Here is a 17,029-nt window from a genome sequence, read left to right as displayed (position 1 = left end):
TCTTTTTTTTTTCCCTTCTCAGACCACATAAAGCCTCCTGGAATGAACACAAGACTTAATCTCACCCCTTCATGTTCCCATTCACATGCCACATGCTAAGTCATCCAGAATCGTAGTGTACAGGCCCACCAAGTATGAGAAACAGAGCAAAAACAAACCAAACCAAAGCCATTCACAACAACAGAACCCAGTAAGTAGCAACTTCTGTGTAAGCTAGCAGACTTAGTGCCAGACTGGACCCAAACTGAATGTCGCAGAGGCTTATGTGGAGGCTTGCTTGGCTTTTAGGTTTACCTCGGTACACTTTGAGTTTGTGGTTTTTTGGAAAAGCTTAGAAATCCTTAATAAGCTGGATATACTCTGAGCACGTAGAAATAGCAGAGGTATCGTAGAAAACTGTCTTGGAAGAAGTACAGCCAGAATGCTCCTTAGGAGCAGGGATGGCGAGATTACATCTCGCATACTCTGGACATGTTATCAGGAGGGATCAGTCCCTGGAGAAGGACATCATGCTTGGTAAAGCAGAGGGTCAGCGAAAAAGAGGAAGACCCTCAACAAAATGGACTGACATCGTGGCTGCAACAAGCGGCTCAAGCATAACGATTATGAGGAAGGCACAGGACCAGGCTGTGTTTCATTCTGTTGTACATGGGGTTGCTATGAAAAGGACCTACTTGACTGCACCTAACAATGGCAAAAACCCTCTGCTGTCCAGTCGATTCCAACCCATAGCGACCCTATATGACAGAGTTGAACTGCACCATAGGGTTTCCAAGGAGCGCCTGGTGGATTTGAACTGCTAGCCTTTTGGTTAGCAGCCGTAGCTCTTAACTACTATGCTATCAGGGAAAGGAAACCCTGGTGGCATAATGGTTAAGTGCCATGGCTGCTAGCCAAAAGGTCGGCAGTTCGAATCCACCACATGCTCCTTGGAAACTCCATGGGGCAGTTCTGCTCTGTTGCTATGAGTTGAAATTGACTTGACGGCAGTGGGTTAACAACAGCAAGTAGAAAACGTGATAGACATGGGTGGTCTGGGGTTCCACATACTTGTGGCTGTGCCCTAACTGGCTGTGTGACCACAGGCAAGGCCCTGTATTCCTCTCTGAACCTCAGTTGCCTTGTTTGCAAATGGGAGACAATACCTACCTCACAGGGTTAGTCAGTTGAGAAGATGTTTGTGAAAGAGTTTCTCAGCTACAAAAAAATGCTGTAATAATGTGGTGTTCTGGTATTATAATGGCCATTCAGTTTATTTGAAGATTGATGATAATTGGGACTACAAGAATAGTTCCAAGTGGGGAGAACCTAAATGTCGTGGTTATTATAATTACAACGGCTATTCAGTATATTTGAGGATTGATGATAATGGGGACAACAATAGTCTCCAAGCGGGGGGAACCTAAATCACTAATAAATAACTTTAGAAGCAGGAGGAATTTTTATAATCATAGATCCCAACCTTTCTGATGTATAGATCAAGATCCTGTAGCCTCTTGGTGGCATGCAAAATTTAGGGTGAGTCTCAGTCCCTGGCTCTGGACTTGGGTCTTCCCATCGTTACCATACCACTCCTCATTTGTTCTGTCCACAAATAACCTTAAGGACCTTGTTTTATGGTGTCACAAGAATGGCAGATACATGCTACTTGGGCTTCAGTTGATTCTGTCCCAGGTTCGTAGCTGACTGTAAAGTCACTCATGGGCATCTTTCATCCTGCCATGGATTCCTGATGTGGCCTGAAGACAAGTAGAGCCAGTCGTCAGAGTCACCCACCTATGCTGATATCCCTGGCCTGGGTAAGGGGCAGTAGTTTTTCTATTTAGGAAAGATTTGAGGAGATGGGCCAAAATTGCAGGGTCTGTTTCTGCAGGAAGCCTGGCTGACTGTTAAGCACTCTGAACACTGTATTCTGTTTCTGCCGTAGGTGTCTTCGGAGTCCCTCATTCTGGATCACTGTAAATGAAACTGTGGGTCGGACACCTGGCCTTCTGCTTTATTAAGATGGAGCTGAATAAGCTCCTTGGAATTCCTTCTTTCCATCCTCAGAATGTCCTTCCTTTCCCTCCTGTCTTTAAAGTACAGTGCACCTCCTCTTGGCTAAAGCTGACTGTTCCACACCTACTTTTCCACCCTTGTCCCACTGGCCTCTTCTAACGTGCTCCAGCTCAGGGCTAAAACCTGTGCATAAAGGACAGGCTTGGCTGGACCTTGCCCAGACCCCCTGCTCTTGGTCCTATAACTCCTGTTCACTAGTCTTATCTTCCGTCTACAGCCAAACTCACCACCCCTCCCTCTTATTCTCAGACTCTGTAACCTGGCTTCTGCTTTCATGAGCCAGTTGACCTCCTAATTTGCACACCAGATGGTCTTTTTCCTGACTTCTAGTTTCTTGGCCTTTTTGCAACACATGATGATATCTACACCCCTTCCACCTTGAAAATATCTCTTTCCTTGGCTTGTAGAAAACAACCCATCCTTGGCTTTTGCTCTGTAACTCCCTTGCTGTCTTCTTTGGTTTTTCTTCTCCCTCCTCAAGGCTTACCCCAAACCCCAGCTTTCCCTAGGACTCTGTGCTTGGTCTCTTGCCTCTTACCTCCTTTCCTACATTTAAAAACCTATTGTGGTTGAGTCAATTCCAACTCATAGCAACCCTATAGGACAGAGTAGAGCTGCCCCATAGAGTTTCCAAGGCTGTAAATCTTCACGGAAGCAGACTGCCATATCTTTCTCCTGTGAATAAGGACCTTCCAGTTAGCAGCCGAGTGCTGAACCACTGCACCACCAGGGCTCCCCCTCCTAGATGCAGCCTAGGTCCTATTTCAACTCTCACCTTTGTGTCCATCACTTTATCTTCAGCCCCGAGTCTTTAGTCCCACATGCCTGACTGCCTTATAGACATTTCACCCGGAGGTGTTGCAGGTAACTCAGAGTCTACCTGTCTAGAAGGAAATTTTCGCTCCTTCTCTATACCCTCAAACAGCTCTAAAAACCCTAGTCCTCTTTCCCTCCATCCTCTCCATTGAGCCTTCCACAGTTGCCAAAATCCTGTGGATTAACTCTTGCACTGGCCCCTCCCTTTTTATTTGGATTGCCACGCCCTGTTTAGTCCTTGGACCTGGACAATTGCAGTAACCACCTCATTGACCTTGCTGCCTTTGGTCTGTCTCCTTTCTGCTCATTCTAACCTAGCACTTCCACATTGACCATCCCAACCCAGACCCCAGCCTCCCTGGCTCAGACGTCTCCAAGGGTTCCCAGTCCAGGCTTCCCACTGAAAACACATTGCTGTTGAGTCGATTCCGACTCATTCAGCCCCTTATACTCCAATCAAATTGTAGCACTCATTGTTCCCTGGACAGTTGGTGATTTTCCTTGTGCTGTTTTTCTGACACTAAGAGAGAAGGCTTTTCTCTCCTTCCAGCCCGTTCATAATCTACCTGTGATTAAAGGTTTGGTCAAAATGCCAGTCCCTCTTGGAGGTTGTCTTCCTGCCTGCCTTCCGAGGCAGATGTAGCTTTCTTGTCTTCTCGAGTCTTAACAGCTTGTCTCCAGCAGGCCTTTATCATCTTCTCCTGGTATTTGCCTGTTTGCATATTTGACCTGTCTCCTTTGGCCAGCGACTCCGCCCATCATCTTTGAATTCTCCACAACACTCAGCAACGTGCCTTGGACACAGCTGGTGCCAGTAAATACTGCATGAACAAAGAATGAGGGACCTCTTTCCTTCTTTTGCCTCCTATCCACTGCTGAGTTGGAGGTGGCCATAGGGCCATCAGGGTTATGGAAATGAAGCCTTATCCTAGTCCTTCCTGGCCCCATCGAGCTAAGTGGGTCGCCATTTCTCACCTGTGAGGTTATTAAACAATCCCCAGCCTCACCACCTTTCTTTCCAATACTCCCATGTGTTCACTCTGCCTGGTTTGTTCTAAGTCTGCTCTTTAGGACTGCTGGGGGGTACACACATCCTCCAAGGAGTCTCGGTGGCACAACGGTTAAGCAGTTGGCTGCTAACCGAGTTTTGCAGTTCAAACCCATCCAGTGGCTCCACGGGAGGAACATCTGGGGCCGTTCTCTGTCACATGGGGTCACTATGAGTTGGAATCGACTTAATGGCACCTAACAACAACAACAGACATCCTTGAAAGTGCTTTTGAGGGAACCTTAGTCACTAGTCCCAGCCTCTGCCTCCATCATAATTTAACCTAGCTAATTCATTTCACATACTTTCCCATACCAGAGGGAACTGAACAAGAGATACCAGGAGTGGTGACTCATACCCTCTTCACTTCATTAAATGGCTGAAAGATTAAAAATAAAACATTATGAATTGGCAAGCACTTTGCAATCTCATTTTCTGTGCTGTAGCTGGACACTGAGAGACTTGTCACTGCATCAGTATATTTAATAGTGAAGAGGGGTCAGTGAGAGGATCTTAATTGAGAAAATTTTGTATTCCACGTCTCTTTGTAGCCTTGATGTATTATGTGGACGTGCAAGGAGAGGTGAGCTTTGAAAAACAGACTCTTAATTTTTCAATCGTATTTGACAGTTTTTAGAGAAATTTCCCATCATCCCCTCAACCACGTACAGGGTAGGTATTAATTACCCGCCTCTGACAGCTGAGGCTTAGAAAGAATCCAGGGTTTCTGTTAAGGTCATACAATAATGAAGAGGCAGGGCCAGGACTAGGACCTCAGGTGTTCAGAGTCGGACTCCAGTGCTCCTTCCAAAACCCAGTGGTTCTGCCTTCCTTCCTAGCTTCCCATCAGGTTGAATTCCATCTGTAAAAGAGCTTTAGGCATTGCTCAACATCCTGGATGATGAGAAATGGTTGTCTTCTAGTCCTCGTGGGCCCTGGCTTAAAAAGCTGAAGGATGCATCTGGGGATGGACTGAAAACCCAGTGGTGTGGCTGGAAAGAGTGGAGGTTGTTGACACTGGAGAGTTAAGCAAGACTCTAGCTTTACCGCCAGCCCTGGACAGGATGCAGTGGCTTGAATTACTCGTGCCCGGGGGACTGAAGTAAACCTGGGGTGGAGGCCCAGCTCTTCAGTGAAATTTGGAATCCTTTAGGAATGAAATTACCTTCTCCAGTGAGCATCGCTGCAGGGCTCCCTGCTGGAAATTGCCAAATTTCTAATTTGTCGTCTGCCTGGTTTATTGAGAAAAAAGCAGGTCAGTTATTTCCCGAGAGTAGATTCTGATCAGGGTTATTTTCCATGTGGAGGATTTTATTTTTGTTTGGGATTGATGGGATAAGGTAGAGAGGGGAGTTTTTAAAATCTGAAGGTCTGGGAAGTTTAGAGGCCAGCCATGTTTTACAAATCCAAGAGCTCTGGAGTAGTTTCTATGCTCTCTAATCTCCTCACCGATTGTAAACTCCTCCAGGTCAAGGATCCCTGTGTTTTTTTTTTTTTAAACCTGTGTACCTTTCTCCCACAATGCCTTGCAAATCGGCGCTCCCATAAATCTTCTTTGCATCGGGTTACTCTTATAGGGCGGTGTTATCCCGGGAAATCTTCCCCTTAACGTCCCACGACGTCGGCCTGAGTCTGCTGAAAAGACTCTAACGTGAGCCTGACGTGCCGTCTCCCCGCGCGGAGGCTCCAGTGTTTACTTTCTCGCCGCGGCCCGGCCCCCTCGCGGTCGGCGCCCGCGCAGTGGAGACCCCGCGCGCGCCCAGGTGCGCGGTCCCCGTGGCCGCGTGATCTCCGCCCACGCTAAGCGGGCACCGGCCTCCCGGGCCGGGACCCCCGGGGCTCCTTCCCCTCCGGGGCCGGCCGGCCGGCGTGCTCTCCTTTCCCCGTGATAGTAATCGGGGACTTTTCCGTTACGTGAGGCTCTCGACAAAAGATCGTCACTCCAGCAGCTTTGTTGGGCAAGGTGGCAGGGCGGCGCGGCCGGGGCCCGGAGCGCGGCGCCAGGTGGCGGCGGCGGCGGCCGGTGGGCTGGGGGGCCCCGCTGGGCTGAGGCCCCCGGCCTCCCGAGCCCCTCCTCGTGGTCCGCCCGCGTCTCCCCCGCCGGGCTGTTATGCTAATGAGGTGACATCACCGCCCAGCACCCGGCGAGTGGCTCCCGGTTAAATTACAAACCGGCGGGCAGCGGGGAGGAGGCGTGTGCGCTGCGCCCGCGGGCTCCCGGGCTCGCCGGCCGTGGCACGCCGAGGATTGGCCGCGTCGGAAACACATTTTAGGGAGGACTCGCGCCTCCCGCCCTCCTCGGTCCTTGCTCCCCGGCTTTTCTGGGCGAGAGCCACAAAAGGACGGAGAGCGGCGAGGGGTTAGATGCGCGAGCGGGCGCGCGTGGCCGGGCCGAGGGGGACTCCTGCGCAGCCAGCTTCCGATCGGGCCGCCCTGCTGGACCTGCCCCCGGCATGGGGCTTGCCTGAGGGCCAGCCCTTCGGTCGGGGCCGGGAGCCCGGCGGCGCGGCGGCGGCTGCGTGGTGCATGGGGCTTGGAGGGGGCGCGCGCGGGGTCTCCTCGGTGCAGCCCGCCGGGGCGCTACGCAGGGCGTGATGGAATTGCCCAGGACCTCCAGCATCTCCGGGCCGCTGTCGCCGGGGTACACCGGGCAGGTGCCTTACAACTACAACCAGCTGGAAGGCAGATTCAAGCAGCTCCAAGGTAAGCCCCCTCCCAAAGGCCGGGCCTGCCCGGGGGCCGTGCCCACGGGGGTTCGGAGGCCGTACTTATGCCTTAGGGCGTACGACCCTAATGAAGACGGGCGGCCGCACGGCCCAGCCCCAAAGCCTCCAGTTGGCCGCGAACTCTTCTTTGGCTACTTTGAGGGAGTCGATTTTTCACTCCCTGTTCCAGAAAAGCCACCATGTGGAATCTCATTTTCTTGCTTGTCAGGTATCTGCTGCCCCCCGCACACACCTTTTCCCATCTCTTAGCCATCTTTGCACCTCAGGAGAGCAAGGCTGAGAAGCCTATTAGTATGCAGGTATTCGATTCGGTCACCTTTGCCTCCCAGCCCCCAGCCTCTTACCTCTCCAAAGCCTTCAAGGTGTAAAGGGCAGCGTGTGAGACCCGGTGCTGTGGAACAATAGTAAAGGGAAGGAAGGAGTGGCCTTTTTGTTCCTAAGCCTTCAGTAAATTACAGTTTTGATTCCTCAGCTTAATTTTAACGCTTTTGATGTATTGTGTTAGCGGAGCGCCTTCCATCCGTTTAGTGGGCCGTGTAATTTATAATGAAAGCCAGCTACTGCCATTCCAGTGTACGGGTTGGATGAGTGGGATCAATGGTAGGTTTTTAAGAGCATGTAGTAGGCTCAATCCTGAATGGATCCGGCATTGTACTGCACGTATTTTAGGGAGAACGGGTGCAGCCTTCCTGGCCCCCCGCAGCCCTGGGTGTCCCGGCCAGCAGGCCTAGCTGACGGTGTCTCACTCAGGGCTTACACATGAAAAAGGATTCGTAACTGAAAACAGAACTCCTTCCGTTTGGAAGCCCCTGGAATCAGTAATGGGCCAGGAATGGTTCTAGGGCTGCGAAAAAGTAGCCTCGCCGACTGTGTGTGTTTCTTATTTTAACTCTTCCTGGTGCCACCGATGTGGTTCCTGTGAGGAGGAGGAGGAGGAGGAAGGAAGCAGCTCCCTCCCAGAATGTTTTCATTGGGAAAGGGGGGAGGATGGAGTTCATTCATAGGTTTATTTTTCTTGTGAAATAGTTGACAGTCATGACACTTTTCTGGACAACAAGAGACAGAACAGGATGTGATCTTAAACATTTGCTTAAACAAGGCTGCATTCCTGGGGCAGTTAGCTAAGAGGGAGCTCCACTCAGTGTGGGGAATGGTTATGGGCCTTTGCTTCATTCCTCTTGAGCGTTTAGAAGGTGGAATTTGTTTTTTAAAAAAGTAAAGGGGTCAGCGTTGGTGAGAGGAACTTGTACGTGGTAAACAGAGAAGCAGGGGTGTGTCTGTTACCCCTGAATTGATGCTGGGAGCCCCACAGTTTGAGGTTCTGAGAATTCAGAAAGCGCCTGTCCTTTGCATGGCCCAGGCACCCGGCTTTATTGTGTCCTACTCCCAAGGGAAAGCACCCACAGGGGCTCCTTGATCTGAAAATCTACCACCAGTCTCCAGCCAGTCCACGCTCGTAGTCTCAGAAGAAACTGCAGGATGAGGAGAAAATGAAAGAACGTGTGGGGAGGAGGCACCCAGAGGCCCACCCATAACAAAGGCTGTTATTCTGAAAGGGTTGAAGATGGTTGTAAAACTGCTCACAGAGAAGGGTGGAGCTTATGCACAGGAAATGTCTTAAACTGTCTTCTCTGGGCAATGTAAAATTTAAGTTTAAAAAGAAAAAATCACGATGTACCCCTATTTCACCCCATAAGTGCTTCTCTAGGAAATCCCTTCAGAAGGGATGGGCTTCACATTTCATGGTGCGGGCCTTTTTTTTTTTTTTTTTAGTGACCTTTGTCTCCTAATTCAGCTTCAGATAACCCTTCTTTCAAAATTTTGTGGTTTCAGAGTTGCACAAGTTCAGTGCTGGTATTTCTGTAACAGAAAACCACCCCTGTTGAGGAACTGAGAAAGGGTGAATTAACTTTCAAGTGTGGTGGATCCCAGGGGAATTGTAAACATTTGGCAGTGGCCTTAGTAACAAATGGAACTGATTGTGTTTTAAGCAACCTCAGGAGAATTTCGGTGTCGTCCCCACCTTTGATATTTTGTTCAGTATTTATAGTTCTTCCAGTCATCACACACTTTGATGGCATATAGATTCTGTCTGCTGATTTAATTTTATACATGCTTACAAGGCTGCGTTTTTTTACTCTTCGTGGCACTTGTCACCCAATATTGATCTGTATTGGTTTTCTAGTGTCTCCTATACTACGACGTTACTCAGTGTCTGTGCTTGAGGGTGCCGTGATTTTGTGGGAGTTATTTCTATAATATTGCTGGCTTCAAATACATTTATGGTAAAACCCCAGCCCAGTGCCGTCGAGTCGATTCCGACTCGTAGTAGATCCTCAAAATTTCAGGAGAGACTGTAGAACTAGATTTGATGTGTTCTAGTGTGATATTAAAATGAGTCTGGTCTTTCTAGATAAAATAGCTTGTAGCGATTTACGGGAAAATAAATGAGTAATTAAAACAAAATCTTACTGAGTTAAGGGCCTGAGATGTAGAGTAGTATCTTTATCAGGCTAAAGGCTCCTGGCATCAGATAACGTAGGGCCTTCAACCTCTGAAGATTTCAACATTAACCACCAGCACTCAGCACACACACAGCCCCAAACCCCATTTGCTTGCTCCATATGTGTGCTCACCCTTAAATTTTTCATCTACAAAATTAAGTTACCACCTTTCTCAGAGTCAACTCAGGTATCTTATAAAGTTGGATTAGTTGTTTCTGTTTTTGGGTAAGAGAGGAACTCTGAAACACACCAAAAGTCAACCTGATGTGTTTAGGAAAATGTGTTTGTATTAACAGAGAGGTTCATGCCCTCTTCCCTGCATTTTTGTATCAGCCAGATTAACCCCTTATTGGAGGATGTTAATCTCCTACTCAAAAACCTTTCCTGTGCCTAATGTGTAAATGACATTTCAGACACCTGAGCTTGGCAGTGGCCTTCAGAACCCTCCACTGAATGGTCCCACCCCCCAAAAAACCCAGTGCTGTCGAATAGATTCCAACCTATTACACCTCTTACATTCCAGTAGAACTTTCTAGGCAGGCAGGCCTTCCGCCCTTACAGTTCAACCCTGAGCTTCACCTTCTGCCTTTTTTTTCTGCCTTCTGCCTCAAATGCCCCACCTTTTCACCTCACCGATAGAAATGCTTCCTACGGTGTTTTAAAGACTGTGCTTACCTGTCCTGTATTTCATAAAGCTTCTCGTCTCTTTGAAAGGAGTTGCCAGGAAAAGAGGTTTCATTGAGTGCTTAACCTATACCAGACGTTTTACTAGGATCTTTATATGGTATCTTATCTGTGGTTTATAACATACCTATGAGGTTTTATAGATGAAAGGAAAAGGCAGATAACTCGTCCGGGGTCACAAGCATTGTTGGGCTCAGGCTACATACTGCTCTTGTTACTTTCTTTTCCCAGACTTCTAGATGTTAGTATTAATATTTCATTTCTACCAAAAAAAAAGAAAAGAAATGGCAGGGCGACGTTGTGAAATGGCCACCGTACCTGCCCCCAGGGCACTGATTCTCCCGGTGCTGGTGGTAGAGTTGTGATGAAGACAACCTAGTTGAAAGGTATCGGAATGAGCTTTCTCTGCCGCCTTAGCCTTCTGACCCTGACATTCAGGACCTGGTATTTCTGCAGAAGGTGCTTTCTGTGGCTGTTCTGGCTCACTGAGTTTTGCTTCACTGACCAAGGAGAGTTATGGAGCACTCTGTCTCCATTGGGACAGAGAGGGGGAGTAAAGAGTTTCAGGCCATGGGTATGTTTTACTCTCAGGTTTATTACGTGCTAAGAGTGGCCTTGTTGAATTTTTAAATTTTAATTTCTTAACTCCTTGGGTAAGAATACTGCTGGTTTTATACGTGCAGATCATGAAGGAAACATATTTTTTAAGTTTTTAAGACATTCCCAGTTTGTTGTTATATCTAGACGTTTGTATTGCTGAATTTCTTAAACTTCAGAGAAAGAAGGTTGTGCGGTTTACACCCACCTTTCATAAAGAAACTTTGCTCTTAAGATCTTAGGAAATGTTAAGTAAGTAGCCCTAAATATTTCGTGTTTTGAGGGAAAAGAGAGTTAGTGACAAATAATAGACCCTGTTTTTTTAAGGGGGAGGTCTTGGGGACAGGATTTATGAAAAACATTTTTGGGTTTAATAGAAGTATGAAAGATTAGCTTTTTGGTGTAGATACCTGCCAGAACTATAGTTCTTTGAGCCCAGACAGCTTTGTGTAGGATGTCATAAACACATACAAAAAAACTCCTTTCTCTGGTTTACCAGAGTTTCAGCTCAAAATTTAGAAGTGCCTGACAGTTTTGAATGATGTAGTGATAATGATAACTAGTGTGTACAGCACTTAACTTTAAGATCTATCATTTTGGTTAATTAACTAAATGGGATTATGCAAAGTACCCAGCAGGGATCTAGTACTTAGTCAAGTCTAAATAAATGTGCATTTTCTTAGTACCAATAATAATCTCCTGGGGTAGATACTCTTACTTTTTATAGGTAAAAAACAGGTAATTGGCTTAAGAGGCTAGCTTTCCGGAACTCAGATAGTCTAACTCCAAATTTGATGTTTTCCTACGGTACTGAAAGTGTGGGTTAGGTGTGGACTGTAACACCCATTGCCCAGATATCATGAATACACTCTCCTGCTGGCATGGAAGATTAATGTGTTCCGAGAACTGCTCAGACCTCTGGCAATGTGGGGCTCTTTTTTTTTGTTGGCTAGGAACACTGGTGGCACAGTGGTGAAAGTGATCGACTGCCAACCGAAAGGTCGGTGGTTCGAAACCACCAGTGGCTCCTGGGTAAAGATGTGGCAGTCTGCCTCCATAGGGTTTTACAGCCTTGGAAACCCTGTGGGGTCGCTATGAGTCAGGCAGTATAGGCAACACCAGCTCTTTCAGCTTAAATCCAGGGTTTGACGGGAAGGATCGTTAAAGGAACACTTGGAGGCCAGTTACATCAAGGAGTGGAGGAGGAGGGTGATACCTCCTTTTGAGGAGAAAGTACCACATGTTTTAGGGAGTGAAGTAGTGGGACTGTAAACTTTCTGAGGGCTGAGAAAGCTTTCTAGATGACGAGTGTCCCAAATCATCTGTTCACGTGCTCTGTGCCTGGAAATTTCACGGCCCCACTACCTCTTCCTCTGTTTTAATCTCTTTCCGTGGCTTCCAGAAGCACCCTCATGTCGCTGCCCCAACTTCCCTAAAGCCAGGCCCCGAAAAGACCTCTCCTCTGTGCCAACACTTTTGGGAGCTGACTATAGCCCTTCCCACCCTCAGCTCCCCTTCTGCCTCTGATGATGGTACTCACGATTCTCCACACCCACCCTGCATTTTCCCATCCTTGCTCTTTTGGTTTCTTTCACTGGAGTCATTTCATGTGCCAGGACCAGGCTTTTGAGGCTCAGCTCAGATGCCCTCTATTCAGACCATTCCAAGAGGGACACAAGGTCACGATCCTGCCTGGACTCCTTCCCTTTAAGATTGAAAGTTTAAGCATTTGGTTGTTCTCTGTGGTTTTCACATGTTGCTTTTTGTTATATTTTGAGTATTTGTCTCTTCGTTTTACCTATATTTTACAAAGTATGGGAGCCTGAAGACAAAAGTCTCAGCATAACCTGCCTTTCACATACCAAAATCCAAACCTGTTGCCGTCGAGTTAATCCGGACTCATAGTGACCCTATAGGACAGAATAGAACCGCCCCATAGGGTTTCCAAGGAGCCGCTGGTGGATTCAAACTGCAGTCCTTTTGGTTAGCAGCCGAGCTCTTAACCACTGCGCTACCAGGGCTCCGCCTGACATGTAGCCTCCACTAACTGTTTGTTAAAAGAGTGAATAAATGAAGTTGATGTTACGGACTACCTTACTGCTGTGGTTTTCAAATCAAGGTTCTCAAATGGGGTCCTGGGATCAGTGGCATCAGCATTACCGCAGAACTTGCTAGAAATGCAAATTCTCAGGCCCCTACTTCTGACCTGAGTCAGAAACTCTTGGGGTGGGACCCAGCAGTAGGTGTTTTTAACTAGCTTGCCAGGTGATTCTGGTGCACACTAAAGCTTGTGAGAAGCATTTCCTTACTGGATCATTTGTACAGTTGTCTTTTTGCAGTTTCTTGGGGAAGGGTGAAGAGGGGGTGGCAGACTGCTGAGCTGTCTCCAAATAGGAATAGGTATAACTTATTTTTAATGAAGAAAGAAGAGTTGGGAAAAGATATGTTTTAGAACCTGTAACCCATTGCCGTTGAGTTAATTCCGACTCATGGCAGCCCTTACAGGACGGAGTAGAACTGCCCCATAGGGTTTCCAAGGAGCAGCTGGTGGATTCAAATGGCTGACCTTTTGGTTAGCAGCCAAACTCTTAACCTCTGTGCCGCCAGGGCTCCATGTTTTAGAGCAATATTGTGTGATAGTGGAGAAGGCACGAGCTACGTAGGAATTGTCTCTATCCTACTAAATTAGACATGCCATTTAGCATGTATAGGCCACAGTCCCTCACCTGCCAGATGGAGTCAGTTTGTTCTAGCTCCCTCACTGAGTGGTGTGAGGACCAATGTAGAAGGGGATGCAAGTTTAGAAAAAATGAAGATAAAGATAATAGTACGCGTAGGCTCCAAGGACAGTTCAACAAGGCATGGCTTAACTCCATTTAGATTCCTAGTACAGAATCTATTGGATTTATTTAACCTTAGAAAACCCAGGCAGCTTGACGTGGAGCCCTACAGCTTAGCGCCTGGGAGGTAGGAAGTTGGCATCTGACCATGGCCTTGTCCTGGACGTCTGTTCCCTTATCTGAGCAACAGGTCCACCTTCAGGATTGTGTTGAACAGCAAGTGCCGTAGTAATACATACGGAGTTCCCTTGAGAACGTCCATGTGCTTTTGGAAATATAAAGTCTTGTTATTGTTTCCATAATTTTTTTTTCTTTTTTTAAAGAAAACATCTGTGTATAAACGTGAAGAATTCTAGTGCTGCTGATGACTAGTGAACGTGGTGCAGCATTTTACGTACGGACGTTGGGGTTCGTTTTGTCTTTAACCCTGTCTTCTGGAAAATGACTGGGTGGTGACAGAGCTTCTATTAACAGTAGTTTTCAATGAAAAATAGTTTAAGAGCCGAATGTCTGTTAGTCTTGGAATTCCGCTTGTACACCTTGTCCCACCAAGCCAGGTAGATAACAGTCATTTTTGGATATTGGCGTCCTTTCTCCCTCTTGCCTGACAAATTTTTGTCAACCCTGACCGAGATCTCCCACTATAAAAACTAATGACAGGAAAATAAATGACAAGGGTATTGCAAGCATTTTTCTAAATTTACTGCAATAGCTTTTACCGGATTGGCCTAATTAAACATTTGGCAGTTGTTGAGCCATTTTATGGATGCAATGGACCCGCCATTTGAAAACTCGATAGTTGGTCACTAATCTAGGCTACAATAAAGCAAGAAGGAACCTAAGACATAAAATACTAAAAAAAAAAAAACCCCAACAATAAACAAAAAAAAACCTGACTTTAAAAAATTACAATGCTTGATCTTTTGTTTGTTTTGCTTATTTATGAGCAAATACTTGTTGATTCCTCCTTTTCTGTGAGCAGCTGGCCCCAGGTTGGAGGGAGAGAGGGCGCATTGGAAAGTGCCTGGGTGGCTGAGCTCTGCTGGAAGCACCAGCTGAGCCAGAGGAGAGGTGGATGGAAGCAAGTGGAGAAAGAAACTCCAGGCAAGAGTGGGGGACCCAGGGAGGGGAGTTCAGGCAGGTTGGTGGTGGCTAGCTTTGAGTGCAAGGTGAGTCAAGGTGGTGGAAGAAGGAAGTAAATAAGACGATGTCATGGATTGAATTGTGTCTCCCTAAAATATGTCAGCTTGGCTAGGTCATGATGCCCTTGTATGATGGTCTACCATTTTATCTTGTGATGTGATTTCCCTAAATGTTGTAAATCCTATCACTATGATGTAATAAGATGGATTAGCAGCAGTTGTATTGATGAGGTCTACAAGATTAGGTAGTGTCTTAAGCCAGTCTCTTTTGAGATACAAAAGAGAGAAGTGAGCAGAGAGACATGGGGACCTCATACTACCAAGAAAGCAGTGCTGGGAGCAGAGTGCGTCCTTTGGACCTGGGGTTCCTGTGCTGAGGTGCTCCCAGACCAAGGGAAGACTGATGACAAGGACCTTCCTCCAGAGCTGACAGAGAGAGAAAGCCTTCCCCTGGAGCCGGCGCCCTGAATTCAGACTTCTGGGTATTGGACTGTGAGAGAATAAACTTCTCTTTGTTAAAGCCATTCACCTGTGGTATTTCTGTTACAGCAGCACTAGATAACTAAGACAGGATTCAGGGTCTTCTGAGGCAGGTTAGGGAATTTGCAAGTAGGTCAAGCAGTAGGAAGCCACTAAAGGATTTTAAACAGGGAGTGACTTGTTTTGTCACCCCCCCCTTTTTTTTTAAAGAAAGGTCAGCCTGACTCCTGAGTGTGATGATTGTTGTTTTTTTTTTCCCCCTAACTGAAGTCCATACTTTATTCAGCTTTCCTGAGGTTTTACCTAACACCCTTTTCTGTTCTAGGATCCCATCCAAAATACCACATTACATTTAGTTGTCAAGCCTCTTAGGCTCCCCTTGGGTGATGATTGTTCTGGAGGCTGGGGGTCAAGAGAGGAGACAGAGCCTGTGGCGTTTGTTAGGGGTGAGAAACTTAGAAATAACAAAAAAAAACCGTGGCCGTTGAGTTGATTCCAACTCGTGACGATTCTGTAAGAGGACACAGTAGAACTGCCCTGTAGGGTCTCCAGTGAGTAGCTGATGGATTTGAACTGCCAACTTTTTGGATAGCAGCCGAGCTCTTAACCACTGTACCACCAGGGCTCCAGAAATAATATAGCACCCTGGAATTTTGAACTGCCTGACCCTTGGAACCTTGTTACTCAGTGTGGCCTGCAGATCCCCTGGGGTTTTGTTAGGCAGAATCTCAGGCCGAACCCAGACCTCAGTTTGACAAGATGCCTAGGTGTTTTGTATGCAGAGTTCAAGTCTGAGGAACTCTGCCTTGGAAACAGCCTTCTCTCCCTGCGGCCCTTATCTGTGGTATGAGCAGAGGAGAACACAGTCCCAGAAGGGTTATGACCTTTCTGAGGTTTGAAGTTTATATGTTTTATACAGAGTATGCGTTAAAGATATGGATTTTTTTTTTTAAGTGAACTGGATCGTTTTAATTAACTAAAAAGAATTTTCTTGAGTATCTGAATGTATAACAGTTAATTAAATTTTAGTAGTACCCTACGAGATTACAGAACTTTAAAGCATGGTTGGTTAATTCCTTGCTTTGTAAGTCTTTGCAGAATCTGGCTGGGATTTTCCTACTTGCCAGTCCTGAAGTTCTAGAAATTTGTGAGGTTAAAACACAGTGTCTTTTCATTTACTCATTTGGTATTAATGGAGAATTACAAAAAATACTCTGGGGCCAGTTGCTCTGAGTTCTTGCAGAATTTCAGCATGGTGTCCTGAGAAATGGAGGCTTAATTAGTCCATACCGGGCTTTATGACTTAAACCTTTTGAATACATTTTTATGATTAAAGAAGTAATATAGCACCCCAGACCCCACGCTCCATCTTTGTAGAGTGATCCTCTGGTAAATGAGTGTCATTCCTGTTCTTGCCATGGGTTAGAATTTAGCCCAGTTTCAGGCGGATGAAACATTTATCTAGCAGCACTTTCAGGTTTTGGTGTTAAAGGTGGATTTGAAAGACATGAAATATTTGTTACTTGACAAGTGCTCATTTCCTCTTGAGTCTGCAGGTGAAGCTTTGAAATGACTGGTTATTGATAAGGGAAAAAGAAGTACCTGCTGAAACTTGTTGGTTTAAAGTTTTTGCCCTTTAGAAGAAGAAAGAAAAGGTGTGGGGAAGATAAGTGACTTTTGTTCTTAACTGGCAACATTCCAGAACCTTCCTGAAGCAAGGGGAGCAGCAGGTAATAAAAAAAAAAAAACGGTAGCATCAGGAAGTGATTCACGGGGAGGGTTGTTCTTTCAAAGGCAGGGTCAAAGGCCATTAACGGACAAACTAAAAACTCTAACCGTTTGTATCATCCCCAACTTTTTTTTATGTGGTTCTGATTTCTCAGCAATATTATGACATCCTCAAAATAAATAAAGCAGGACCGGGTTGTGTTTCATTCTGTTGTACATAGAGTCGCTGTGAGTCGGAACTGACTCGATGACACCTAACAACAACGACAAAATAAAAATGGAAGAATGGCTCATATAAGATCTTGCAATCCCTGCAGATTTTCACATTCCGGTAGTTCTTCTCTGTATGCGTATTTATTTTACCGTTATTGTAATCATATGGAGGAGCCCTGGTGGTGCAGTGGTT

General features: G+C 46.5%; 1 protein-coding gene across 4 annotated transcripts in view; it reads left to right on the top strand.

Moving 5' to 3' along the window:
• Positions 1-17,029, top strand: part of SPTBN1 (spectrin beta, non-erythrocytic 1) — a 221,969-nt gene that overhangs the window by 95,732 nt on the left and 109,208 nt on the right. Inside the window, exon 1 of one of the 4 annotated variants that reach the window (XM_049870440.1) lies at positions 5,952-6,625. The exons of the other annotated variants lie outside the window; for them this stretch is intronic. Within the exon in view, the coding sequence (XP_049726397.1) occupies positions 6,517-6,625 (109 nt within the window). The 5' untranslated portion in view covers positions 5,952-6,516. Of the gene's footprint in view, positions 1-5,951; positions 6,626-17,029 lie in introns of those variants that run through there. 4 annotated transcript variants of the gene reach the window in all.

This window comes from Elephas maximus, chromosome 26 (genome assembly GCF_024166365.1).
Source record: "Elephas maximus indicus isolate mEleMax1 chromosome 26, mEleMax1 primary haplotype, whole genome shotgun sequence".
Lineage (NCBI taxonomy): Eukaryota > Metazoa > Chordata > Mammalia > Proboscidea > Elephantidae > Elephas > Elephas maximus.
This window is presented reverse-complemented; position numbering and strand designations above follow the sequence as displayed.